Source organism: Candoia aspera, chromosome 16 (assembly GCF_035149785.1).
Source record: "Candoia aspera isolate rCanAsp1 chromosome 16, rCanAsp1.hap2, whole genome shotgun sequence".
Taxonomy (NCBI): Eukaryota; Metazoa; Chordata; class Lepidosauria; order Squamata; family Boidae; genus Candoia; species Candoia aspera.
Genome location: NC_086168.1, coordinates 8,065,365 through 8,077,578, shown reverse-complemented (window position 1 = coordinate 8,077,578; position 12,214 = coordinate 8,065,365). Strand labels below are relative to the sequence as shown.

General features: G+C 45.7%; 1 protein-coding gene across 10 annotated transcripts in view; it reads right to left on the bottom strand.

Annotated features, from left to right (window-relative positions):
- EHMT1 (euchromatic histone lysine methyltransferase 1) overlaps positions 1-12,214 on the bottom strand; it is an 87,677-nt gene that overhangs the window by 38,251 nt on the left and 37,212 nt on the right. For 9 of the 10 annotated variants that reach the window (XR_010068791.1, XM_063316398.1, XM_063316403.1 and 6 more), the window contains 5 exons: positions 7,209-7,296; positions 5,866-6,416; positions 1,610-1,769; positions 1,056-1,189; positions 1-186 (listed from right to left, as the gene is read on the bottom strand). Coding sequence is in view for 9 of the 10 variants with exons in the window: in XM_063316398.1 (XP_063172468.1) it covers positions 1-186; positions 1,056-1,189; positions 1,610-1,769; positions 5,866-6,416; positions 7,209-7,296 (1,119 nt within the window). In the remaining variant the exon portion in view is untranslated. Of the gene's footprint in view, positions 187-1,055; positions 1,190-1,609; positions 1,770-5,865; positions 6,417-7,208; positions 7,297-10,575; positions 10,596-12,214 lie in introns of those variants that run through there. The other variant, XM_063316402.1, reaches the window with a different exon arrangement.

Below are 12,214 nucleotides of genomic sequence, written 5' to 3'. Positions count from 1 at the left end.
CTTTCTGGCATCGCTAACAACTGCCACATCTCTCTCCTTAGCAGTTCTGTCCTCCTCCACAGGAAAGGTAGCCGTCTGATCTGTTCCACGTCCATCATCTTCCTCCAGTTCATCCGAGTCATCTTCTTCGGAATCAACATCCAATCTTTCCCCGTTCACATGTGGACTGCCATCATCCTTCTCAACCTGGACATCCCCACACATAAAGGTCAACCGTGAATCTAGAGCTCATGGGCATTCCCCGCTGCATCTTATTTCTGAACACAGAAAGTCAAATTACTCAGCCACCTAGTTCAACGGTGTCTCCATGAATTAACCATGGCTCTCTATAGATTCAAAGGAGGAGGAGTCTTTCCTAGGTGTACCTGGCGATGCAAGAAACTGAACTCAGGTCTTTCCAGAGGTGTTCTTGAGTAACCACACCCGCTCAAAGGCCTGGTTCACACTAAGCCATCATAAAACTTGTTGGCTTTGGCTTAGAGTGTTGCATTGACCCAGCCAACATGGTTAAGTAGGCCTTGGTTAACCAAACCATGGTTCAGCTAAAGTGTAGATGTTAAGGAAGGCCCCAAATTTAAATCTTGCTTCTCAAGAGGATTTGGTGCCTTTCAGGTATGTTGGGTAGAAGCTCCTGCAGAAGATCTGAAGGCCATGCTGCCCAGATATGAGAGTTATAATCCTATACAAGTGGAAGGCGGCAGAAGAAACACAAACTGATTTTCCCACAATGACAGGCTATTATCTAAATCCCCAAGTAGCCATAAAACTACCAAGTAACAAATACTGGAGAGTGCTGCCCACATCTTGGGCATGGGATTCCCAGAGATCTGTGGGTAGCTACTGTGTGAAAAGAAACACTGGACAAAACAGGATGGAATCCAGCAGGGCTGTTCTTACGTTCCTAAGGCCAAATTCCTTGCAATCAGGAACAAGTGGCATGGAAACACAGACCCGTTCTTCAATCACCTTCTGAGCTTCATCTGCCCAGCAGACCCCTTCTAGGGCATTTTGTGGCCACCTCTTACACATCTGGCCACCTCCATCTTGCTTCTCACCTTGCCGCCTGGAGAATGAGTGATGCTTTTGAACATCTCAATCACAGTCCTCTGCTTTAAAACTTTGGTCTTTTTCTTGGGAACCAGGCTGTATGTTCCCATTCTTCGTTTTTTCTTTCGAGATACTGAAGTAGCTGTGCAGGAGGGCAAAGAGAAAGATCCATCAGGAGCGGGGAGAAGGTGGGCTCTGAGGGGACAGGCTGGGAGGAACACGACCCAGGACAGGTTGCTAATGCGGCATTGAAGATGCACTACACTAACCACCACACAAACGCACAAAGGGAAAGCACAACGGATCTATTGCCAAGGGCCCTCAGAACGTTCAGCATCACAGCTGCCATAGTCTATTGCCATCGGTCTTGCTGATGGGACCTGATGGAATTGGGGAACCACGACCATGCAGGGACTGATAGAACTTGGAAATGTGGGAAGTTAAGGCGTCTGGAAGACACCAGGTCACCCTCTCTCCATTCAGGGACCAAGACCTGACCTCTCTGCTTCTCAGACCGCCCCACTCCGAGGAGATCTCTAAAGCCTGAATTTTCTTCTCTTACCTGTCTGTGATTTTGAGGTGGCCAGGTAGCTCTGATTCTGAGGTAGAGATGAGTGAAGGCCAGGGATGGAGGGCAACGATGGGGGCTTTCCAAATTCCAGAACAGCTTTGCTGCCGTCTTCCTTATGCGTTCTTGTTTCTTTGGGGTCTTTATTGGTATGCTGGAAAACAGAAGTCGAAAGGGATCTTTTATATTTCCCGGTGAAAAGGAATTAAGGGGAAGGGGAGTGGGAGTGGGAAATATCACTTAAAAGAATGTGGGGGGGAAAATCCAATCAGTGAAATTACATTGGGTTGCCTTCCAAAACATATCCACAGCCTGGTGCTCTGTTCTTTATTCTTTACTCCATAATCCAGTGTTTCCCAGCCTCATGGACTCCAAATGTGTGGACTTCATTTCCCAGAATTCTCAACAATAGCCAGGCAAGCTGGGGACTTCTGGGAGTTGAAGCCTACAACCTGGAAGTTGCCGCACTTCTGAAACGCTGTCCGAGACTTCCCAGAAACGGAAGTCCCCATTCCCTATTCAAATCAAAACATTCAGGACCAGTTAATTAACCAAGGAAACTGGGTACAATTTCCCTTCCATGCAAAACATTTTCATAGAGAGCAACTGCACAGATGCCACTTCCTCTTGCTTTTATTTTCCCTTTTTTTTTTTTTAAGGTGAAGATTCAACTTGAAAGTCCAGGATCCCACACAGATCATCCTGAAGCACAATAAAAAGCACCAGGTCCTAGTTTCACTGACAGAAGCAGATGTGACAATACAACCATCCCAACAGAACTCACGGGGGATACAGAAGCAGACGGAATCCAGAATTTTGTTTTCCCCAGAGACTCATGTTCCAAGGTCCTTTATTCCTAGCTAGATTCAAATATCTCTGCTGGTGGGGTGAGGAGGGGAGGGGAGGGGAGGGGAGGATGGAACCAGTTCCAAAACAGTACCAAGGAATGGAAACCATGAAATCAGCCTTCTCCAATTTGCACACCCTACAGAGGTGTGTACTTCAACTCCCATTTAAGCAGGGCCCATGCTGCTGAGGAGTTCTGGAAGCTGGTCCTCACATGAAGAGGTGCCCAGACTGGCAAAAGCAGAATGAAGCACGGTAGAGAAGCATAAGTTCTTTGCTGAAATTATCTACGTATAATGTATATACAATGACAATCCGTCTGGTGTAGCGGTTCAGGCACCAGGCTAGAAACCAGGAGACCAGGAGTAATAGTCCCACCTTGAGCACAAAGCCAACTGGGTGGCCTTGGGCCAGTCCTTTCTTCTCAGCCCTAGGAAGAAGATAAGGGCAAAACATTCCAAAACTCTTGCCAAGAAAACTTTAGGGACTTGTCCAGGCAGTCACTAGGAGTCAACACTGATTCAAAGGCCCAGGAATACATGTATGTATGTCCATACTTTACATACAATACTTCTCTTCAAACAACCACCAGGGACAAGAGTTTACTAGACAGCTCATCACAGGATTGCACCCAGCAGTGTTCTTGCACCAGAACAGAAAACAGCTGGCAGTTTGATTCGTCCCCCCACTGCATATTGTAGGACCAACTCTGACCCCCCAAAATTTATTTATTTATTTAATTAAATTTATCTCACTGCCCATCTCCCCCCCAACGGGCATTACAACAGGTTTAATGCCAGTTACACCTGGAGAAACGTTCTCGCCTAATGTTAGACTTAGCTCGCAATCATCCAGTTCCACTATACTTATGGAAAATGGACTGATAATGTTCTTTAAATTTTCAGGATTTTTAATAAAACATAGGGTTGCTCATTTTATCTGTTATAAATAACTAAAAAGGTTTTCCAATAACCGAAAGCAGTTGAGCTGAAATCGAGATATCTGAGAAGGGGGAAGAGGAGGCATTGCGTTTTAAAGGTTAAGGTGCGTTTCGGGTAAGTTCAGAGCTTTACCTGGACATCGTTTTTACTGGAATTACCAGCAAATATCTTAAGGAACAGCAACTCGATAGTTCACATTTCCCTTGCATTATTTAGGTTTTACAAAAGCAAAACTTCAGACCTCAAAACCTCCAAAATGCATATCAGACTGCCGGATATATAAATTTCAGAATGCCTGAAGTATAAATATCTGTGCCTTCTAGGAACCACCATCGGCAAGTGACATTATCTTTAAAACTGTATCAGTATTGCAGATGCTCCATTTGCCCAATGTGACCTGCACTGTGTTCATGTCCTGGGTTATTCATAAGAGCATCTTCCAGTGGGGTGGGAAGAGGCCAAGGTCTAGCTCCATACAGGCCCAGAAGTCTTCTAGCCAACAGTTCCATAGACAAGAAACGTACTTCTGGCAATTCTACAGCTAACTGTGAGAACCATAATCTTAAGGGCTTATCTAAAAATGGGGAATTCCAAAGGGGCTAAATCTTGGCCAGAGCTCCACTTAAATCCAGAGCTCCACTTAAAACAACCCATTCCTGGTTTAAGTATTCTTGCTGGTTTTTTAAAGCCATGTTCTTGCAGGAATTAAAGAGATACACAGGGAAAAATACTGCCCGTTCACCTGGTGTCCTGATTGACAGGGGAGTAAAGGAGGCAATCAGACCAACTTCATCATTCTCCCAAGCTGGGGTGGTTCTTTCCTTGTGCAAAACAATACACCATTTGTAAAAGTGGGGCTTGGGGAGTCATGTCTTTGAGGCTTTTGACAGAGGAAAGCGCAACCCTGGGAGATTTTCCACCGTGCATCATTGGACATCCCCGGATTGATTCCAGTGGGAAGACTTTAAACCTAGCCTACGGCTTTGCCGAAAAGGGCAGGCAATCACTACTCAGAGCTTGCAGGCAGGAGGATGTGCTGGAGGCTGAAAGAGAAACTATTAGCATAGAGCTGAGGATAGAAATACCTATTTGAAATAACGCCTTGCCATTTTTTAAACTGCTGGGAGTTAGAATCCCTGACTGATCTACTGCAAATGATCCAGAGATGCATCAGAAGGTCCCTATCTATTCGTCCCATCCCTGATAAGATAGATCTGGCCCCTTAGCAAAGCAGGTGTCTTTTAGCAATTATCTCTGACCTCCAAATGCCAGGACAGAAATGTTTTGACACACCCTTGGAAGAACTTCCTAACTATTTAAGCTTAAACTCCGTCCTAAGCTGATCAAGAACAAACGAATCAAAAACCCTGCTCACTTCAGGCTGGGATCGAACTAAACTCCTGGGGTGGCTTGTGAACTCTCCACAAATGAAAAGCACCTCTGCGATTGGCAAGCAGCAAGAAATTCTGAGGCTGGGGAAAAAAGATCTGTTGAAAGCAATCATGAATTTGGCCTCCTGCCTTTCCTTGGTTGTAAAAACAGAGCCTACTGCTGGCTGCAATTCTGGCCCTGTTTCAAGCATGGGAGATCAGGGAAAAAAAATCAGTCCCAGGTTTCGTTTGGATGACCCAGTGACCTGGATCTCCCCATTGCGAAGGAAGGAGGGAGGGGAGGGGAGGGGAGGGGAGGGAGGGAGGGAAGGCCATCAAATTCGTCATTCCATCACATGGAAGAAGCTGGGCACGAAAAGAACGTGGAAGATAAAGGGATCGGGTCAGAGAACTCCTTCCTGCCCAGGAATTGAATTCAGAAGTCCTTCTAACCCTGCCTCCCAAGTAAGAGGGTGGGAAAGACCCACTGCAGAAAAAGAAGATAATATGCCAAGTTTTGAATGGCTCTGAGATCTTTGTAAACACATGGATAAGTGAAGCTTTCCAGGTGACAACAGCTGCAGAGGCAGCCCTTTAAGGGCCCAGCAGCAAGCCAGATGCCACCTGCTACTTTTCAGGAAAAGTTCAAAGTTTATTCTGCCTCTGAGTGGGAGAGGAGCCCTATAAATCTCTCTCTGAAACTGACGAACAAGCTGCAACCTACGATGAGCAGAAACGGGCAACTGTTCAAAACGGAGAAAGGAACAGTTAGTGTCAAACTGCACCTAGGGAAGATTATTCACTGAATCAGCTTTTAAGTCGGGGGGGGGGGGGGAGGATGTGCAGACAAATCTCAGGATGCTTCAAATCAGAGCTCTTTGTCATGAATTTGGACTCCTGGAACGCCATCTGATTTTGGCCAACATTAAAGGAGGAAGGAGGAGACTGGTGTGTGTGTGTGTGTCTGTGTGTGACACGCCCTGCCTTGTGCATGCAACTGTGTGATTCCATCTGCACCGGCCACCACACACACACACACATGTATGCACATGCATCAGAAAAGAATCACCGGGGCATCTTTCATACACATTACCAGGTGGGAGGGAGACTTGGGCATCGTCTTCCGAGCGCGGTGGACCTTGATACCGGCTGTTTTTTTCGCCTCCGTGTCTTTGCCGCCCCCGTCCCCGAGCTTGGCCGGGAGAGCAGCCTGCGCCTGGGCAAAAGGGCTCAGAGTTCTCCCTTTGCTTCCTCCTGCGGGGAGCGTCTTTGCGGCGTGGCCAGGGAGGGATGCAAAAGCACTACCGGCAGTCCTGACAGGGAGGTCCTGAGCCACCTGCTTGGGCAAAATGTACCCGTTGCTCCCCGTCACCGTGGTCTGGGTGAAGTCGCTCGCTCTGAGGTGGTTCGGCTTCCCTGCGTCCCCGTCTCTCTCAGAAAAGCCGTTTTCAGCTATCCTGCTCAGCTTCGCCACCGAGTCCCCTTGGCTCATTTTCGTGTTGTCCTGAGTGTTCTTGGCTACGCTGGGGTGGCCCTTGAATTCGGTGCACTCGCAGGCGCCGTTGGTCTCGCCGTCGGGAGCCATCTTCAGTTCCCCAACTTGCTTGTCTATCACACCATCGCCAGCGGCCATAGCATTAAATCCTAGAGAGAGAGAGAAATGAGAAAATGGGGAAAAGGCCAATGGGAAGGCTTCCCAAACTGCCAGTGCAGGGCCCTGTCGTAGGGGCCAGGGTTCAAAAGCCAGCTGGTAATATTAAGGTGGTTGGGACTGCAGTGGTACATGGGAATGACCTTGGGAGACCGGAGGGAGAACTGCAGACTAGGCAGCAGTCAGATAAGAGGCAGCTGAGCCCACAGAAGGAAAAGTTGTGTGGGAAGCATCTCAGAAGGGGCCCTCCCTAGTTTCTTGGACTGCAAAGACGGGGGGAAAGACACGTACTTTCAGACTTGCAAGATTCTGTTAATGTCACCTTACAATAATGTTAGAGCTAGTACTTCTGGGTGTGCTTCTTGTCCGGACTACCCCACAAGGCTGACAGCTTCCCACCCTTCTATTCAACAGAGGCCTCAGGAGGCATTCCTCCCAGATAGGGGTTTCAGGGAGAGAGGGGGAGCAGAATTCAGTCATCTTGGATCTAGAGCAAGAAGGTTTATGCTACATGTCTCCACAAGGGCTACGTCTAGCATTGGATCCAAACCAGCAGGAGGAGGGAGGGAGCTTACATTTATACACAACCTGTACTTTTAAAGTTCTGGAAGGGAACACAAGTCACCTGTTACAACCTTTTCAAGTGAGTTATGGTTATGCTTACACTGGTAACATCTGAATTGGAGGTAGAGAATCTGCAGCAGCCCAATGGTAAGGGCCAAGGTTCATTGTTCTCCATATGCAAGAAAGGAAGAGGACAGCCTGGGCTTAAAAGATGCACTCACCTTCTTCCTTATTGTTGGTGATGTCTTTCAACAGCTCCGTCTTCATGCAGCTATCTCTTCTGGTCTCTCCCTTACTCATCAGAGCTTGCTAAATGGGAAAAGGGGAGGAGAAGCAGAGTTTGTATATGTTTGTGAACTGCTGAATAAGATGTATTTTAATCCCCAGGCCAGACCCATGATTCATGACTAGATTGAATATCTATCTATCTATCTATCTATCTATCTATCTATCTATCTATCTATCTATCTATCTATCTATCTATCTCCAACTAAACACTATGAGGAACCATCCAAGAATTCCATGGCAGTGTGGCAGCTAGAAAGACGGGGCAAGAAGAGGCTGCTCTGATGTTGCCTTATCTTTGGCTAGGCCAGCAGGAACTGTTGAGAATGGGAGCAGAAGGCCAAATTGTGTCCCTCCCTGGAATACATGAATAGGGATTCCAACCCAATTCAATGTCTATTTCATGGACTTAACCAAGCCATTGCTTCATCCTACTCCATGGCACAGTGTTGGTTGGAAAGGCAAATTGGTTAAATCCACAAGGTTGTTTAAAGCTGGCAAACTCAACCCTGAGCCCTGCAATATCTTAAAATCAATTAGCTGCATTGAGACATAAGCTTGTTTCATTTCTGGTAGGCTCAAGTTTATGAAAGCTTATGCCATGCTGGGATGTAAGAGAGATCTGGGGGACACTGGAAGCAGATAGATGAGGTGGGGCAGGGCATGCCAGTTATCTAACCCAGTATATGCCAGTTTTATATTTTCGGACAGCTCATTTCCATGACTCGGTGCTTGCACAGTGGACCCTTCACCTTTTTTTTTTTTTCATTTCCAAACAGTGTTTTTGGGATTCAGAATTAGATCAGCATATGCTACACCTAAGAACTCATGGAAATCTCTTGTCAAAAGAAAAGGTTGGAGTGGGAGAATTACAAAACATCCTGAAACAGTGGTTTAAATACCATGAAGATCATCACATTTTCCCCAGCACCACCAAAAGGGAACACGTTGCGAAGAGCTTATTGTTTATTTCACATAATTATGAGTCACCCTTGGGGTGGCCAAGGGGTATTCCAGCTGACCAACGATTTCAAATGTGAAAACTCGACAACCGCCCATTGGGGGAGATGGGTGGTGACATAAATTCAATCAATCAATCAATCAATCAAAGCCACACACACAAATAGCTCGACGTCCTCCTAGATCACCCTCTCCCCTTTGACAATCCCATACTACTTCCACTTTTAAAAAACGAGTAACCCCCATAGAATTTAAACTTAACCTTCCAAGTATAGTGATGAGTACAAAGAGTACAGCATCTTTCTAAAGGATTTTCTATGGGAGTTTTGAGTCAGGTTCAATTCTGAAATCAATTCCTGTAGTTTCATGCAATGTTGAATCAAGAAGCAAAGGCTTATAGCACAGTAACACATTGGAATTGGAAGGCGCGTATCCCATACTTCCAAAACCAACTGTGTGGCATAAAATTCAATTCAAAAATGGGCCATCAGATGGGAGTATCAGTGGAACATATAAGTCTCCCTCGGTGAAGCACAATGTGCAAAAGACAGTAGGAAGTGAGAACAAACCAATTCCACAGTTCTGGCAAAATATGTATTATTCAGCCTTCGGCAAGGCACATTTTTACCTTGGTAAGTAAATCTTCGTTTTTTCCCCCTCCCCCAGGTGGGCCACTACCATTTTTCCATCAGTTTCAAACTTGGAATAAGACAAAATGTTCTAATTTGGAAAGGAAGAACAGCAGCTACCAGCCATAACTGAATTTTGTGAATCGTAAGGACCAAAGATGTACGGTTGCAGAATTTAGTTTAGTTTTAAATTCTTTAATCTTTTAGTTTAAAGAATTTAATGACTGCATTTGATCCCGAGAGGTTCCTTTTACCCAGTCCTGCCAAAGAGGCTTGTCTTACCCAGTTCAAACTGGTTGCCCTTGTATTATTTAGATACATCTGGAAGCAGCTTAGTCTCAAGGAAACCCAAGGATTGAGTGAGATGCATTTTTTTCCAGCCCTGCTTACTTGTCCTTATGCCTGGACATGAAAATCCAGTGGAGAAGGCTAACCCGCAATCCTCTAACCCTGAATACAGTACAGATTTGTCTCAAAGCAATATCCAGGATTACAGGAACTCTAAAATCTGGACCTGCTACCTAGCACATATTTTTTGCCAATTCATAGCATATACAATCATATTCCATGGGATGGATGATAAACAGCAACAAAGAAATAAAGGTGTTTGCCAATTCATTCTAAGAAGCCCATATATATTAAGATAAGGTTATGAATTTTAAAGCAGTGGGTGTAAAAGATCCAACTTAGAATAAAGCAAACCATTTCGCCTCGCCTATTGGGAAGAAAGATTCTGTCACCTAAAACCAGAATTAAGTTTGTGTGTTCCCTTGGTTAAACTAAGAGGAAATTTTCAACAGAACCAACACCACTCAACACCAGCATTTCCAAAATACTGTTTTGAGTTTGTGCAAACAAAGAACAAGTGTTATTTTGTTTTATTTTTTTAAGCCTGGCCAGCCACATCCTAAAAATATGGATCCACTTTGTTCTCAGGGCTTATACAGTTTTAAATAAATCTATCAGGTATAAATTTCAGGATTCCAGATAAAAGATTTGAAGGCAGGACTCAAAAACCTTTCAAAAATTTTTGAAACCAAGAAGCCCCTTCGATCTAAAGTCAAGTCTGAACTTGAGGATGGAGAAGGATTTCAAGTTTCTGAAGTGTCATGTGCCCGACATTTTTTTTTCCTTTTTGAGAGAGCAGATTCCTTCAATCAGACATGTTCTAAATACCCAACACCTTGGGCCTTCAAGACTAGAAAACCCTGGTTGAAGATTTCCTGGCCTAATTTACATCACAGAAACCAGCCAATGATGCCTGCACAGGTATTCCACTATATACAAGACAGCTCTTGTTCCTGTTCACCACCAAAGTGCAAGACAAGTCACAGAATCCCAGGATGCTGGACTCAGAATGGGCAAACTCCTTGCTCAAGAGAGGACTCCAAAATAAAGCATCCAGAACAGATGCCTGTCTAGCCCTCCAGCAACAGGGGACCCACCAGTTCTCTGGTTCACTGTTGAACTGCTTTAACTGGTAGGAATTAGTTCCAACATCCAAAGCCTATCCCACTCAACCTTTTTCTTCTGCCGTGCATACATGGGCCATTATTCCTTTAACTATCTTAGCATAACCAAACTCAACAGCAAGGGCTGAAGTTGCCACTCCGCCTCTTTGTCTTGCAGGAAGAAAGAAAGCCCATCCACCAACTGCTCCTGACAAGTTTTTAAGTATTCAGAATCGACGCGGGACGGAAACGGGGGCAATCACCTTGCTCCAACTCCATGAAAATCCCAAGGATGCACTCTCTCCCTTCTTGATCCAGCACAAACATGAACCGCAGCCTGAAGGTTATACACACAAAACAGAACCATGAAGAACTCAACAAACGCCATGGACTCCCAATGCAGGCAAACCAGGAGCCTTTTTGCAATGACCACCCAACCTTTTCCAGCATCAACGTGCTTCCAGCAACTCTAGCAAGACCTCCATCCGCCCCCCTTCCCCCGCCCCACTTAAATGCAAGACAAACTTCCCTTTTGCTCACACTCTACCATGCCCCAATCTACCGGCTTCTGATTGGCAGAGAAATCTTATACCCAACCCTCCCAAGCAAAGAAATGTCTGCTTAGCAGCAGATCCAACAAAAGCCAACAGCCAAGCCAAGGTTGTTTCAGAATAAAAGCCTCTGCACTCTTTTTTTTCCCCTTCCTCCCCTTTTCCTGCAGCTGTCTGTCTCTATTCTCCTGCCTACAGCAGAATGATTAATAATGTTCAGTCACCAGAGAGTCTATACAAAGGTGGAGTATCAGAAGCCAAACCAGCATTAGTAAGACACATGACACAGACTCCCAGGCAGACGAGGAGATATTATATGCTTCTTAAAGCCAACGCTGATGAGCCTCGTTGGAAGAGGTTCTTTGTTTTAAGATGGCAAGGCAAAGGAAATGTTAGGTTCGCCTCTCCCCTGCTGTTTGGAAAAGAGGAGCATACAGGAACATATTTCTAAAAGGAACTTGCACTGCTTGCTGCCAAGCAAATTCTGAGTCAGATCTTTGGAGGCCCAAGCCGATATGGGAGCAACCAGGTCCATACGGGTCTTGAAAGGGCCACAAAAAGGCACCAATGGATCAACTGTGACATGGCTTTATTTATTCTTCTTCCAACTCATGGAATGGGGCATTCACATGCCCAGTAAAGAAGCCCTGAGATGGCATCCTTCATAAAGTTCCCTTGGTTCTTATTTCACCTTGCTTTGACAAGCATGAGTCAACCTCCCCAAAAACGTGGTGGAAACAAATCAAGGAGAGGTTAACTTCCGACTGTGGAAAATTCTGCTCTCCTTCCAGCTACAGCAGCCTCTACATGTGGACCACGGACAAAGGAACAGGGGATTCTCAAAGGCCTACAAAGGCACACCGAAACCACAGTTAACTGGAAACCCGAGAAGGGCTGGATGTGTCTCCCTATCTCTCGCAACATCCCCTTTCCTGCAGTGCCTTCCTCCACTTTCCACCTTCACCAAGAATCCTTCTGCCTCCCAGAGCCAACGCCAGAAGTCCCTGCCATGTTCTAATCATCGCTACACAGCCTCAGGATTCGCCTTGCCAAAGCGACTGTTCGCTTACTGCCCAAGACAGCCAAAACAAGTATGATGTGGAGAAGCCAAGAACAGTGAAGCAAGTCCTTCGTAAAACACAGACACCCAAATGTTGCAACAGTTGGCAGTGTCAACAGAATGCCATTCTTTATGCCGCATGTCTTAAAAACTGCCACCTCCCCAACAGGTTGGCAATTGTGTGGAAGAAAAAGTATTCCAGATAGTATTGGAGAAGGCACCTGTAAAGTCCTCACTCTGCTCCACCCTGAGGGTAGTTGAAATCATCTTGTGCACTATCAAATAAAGGAG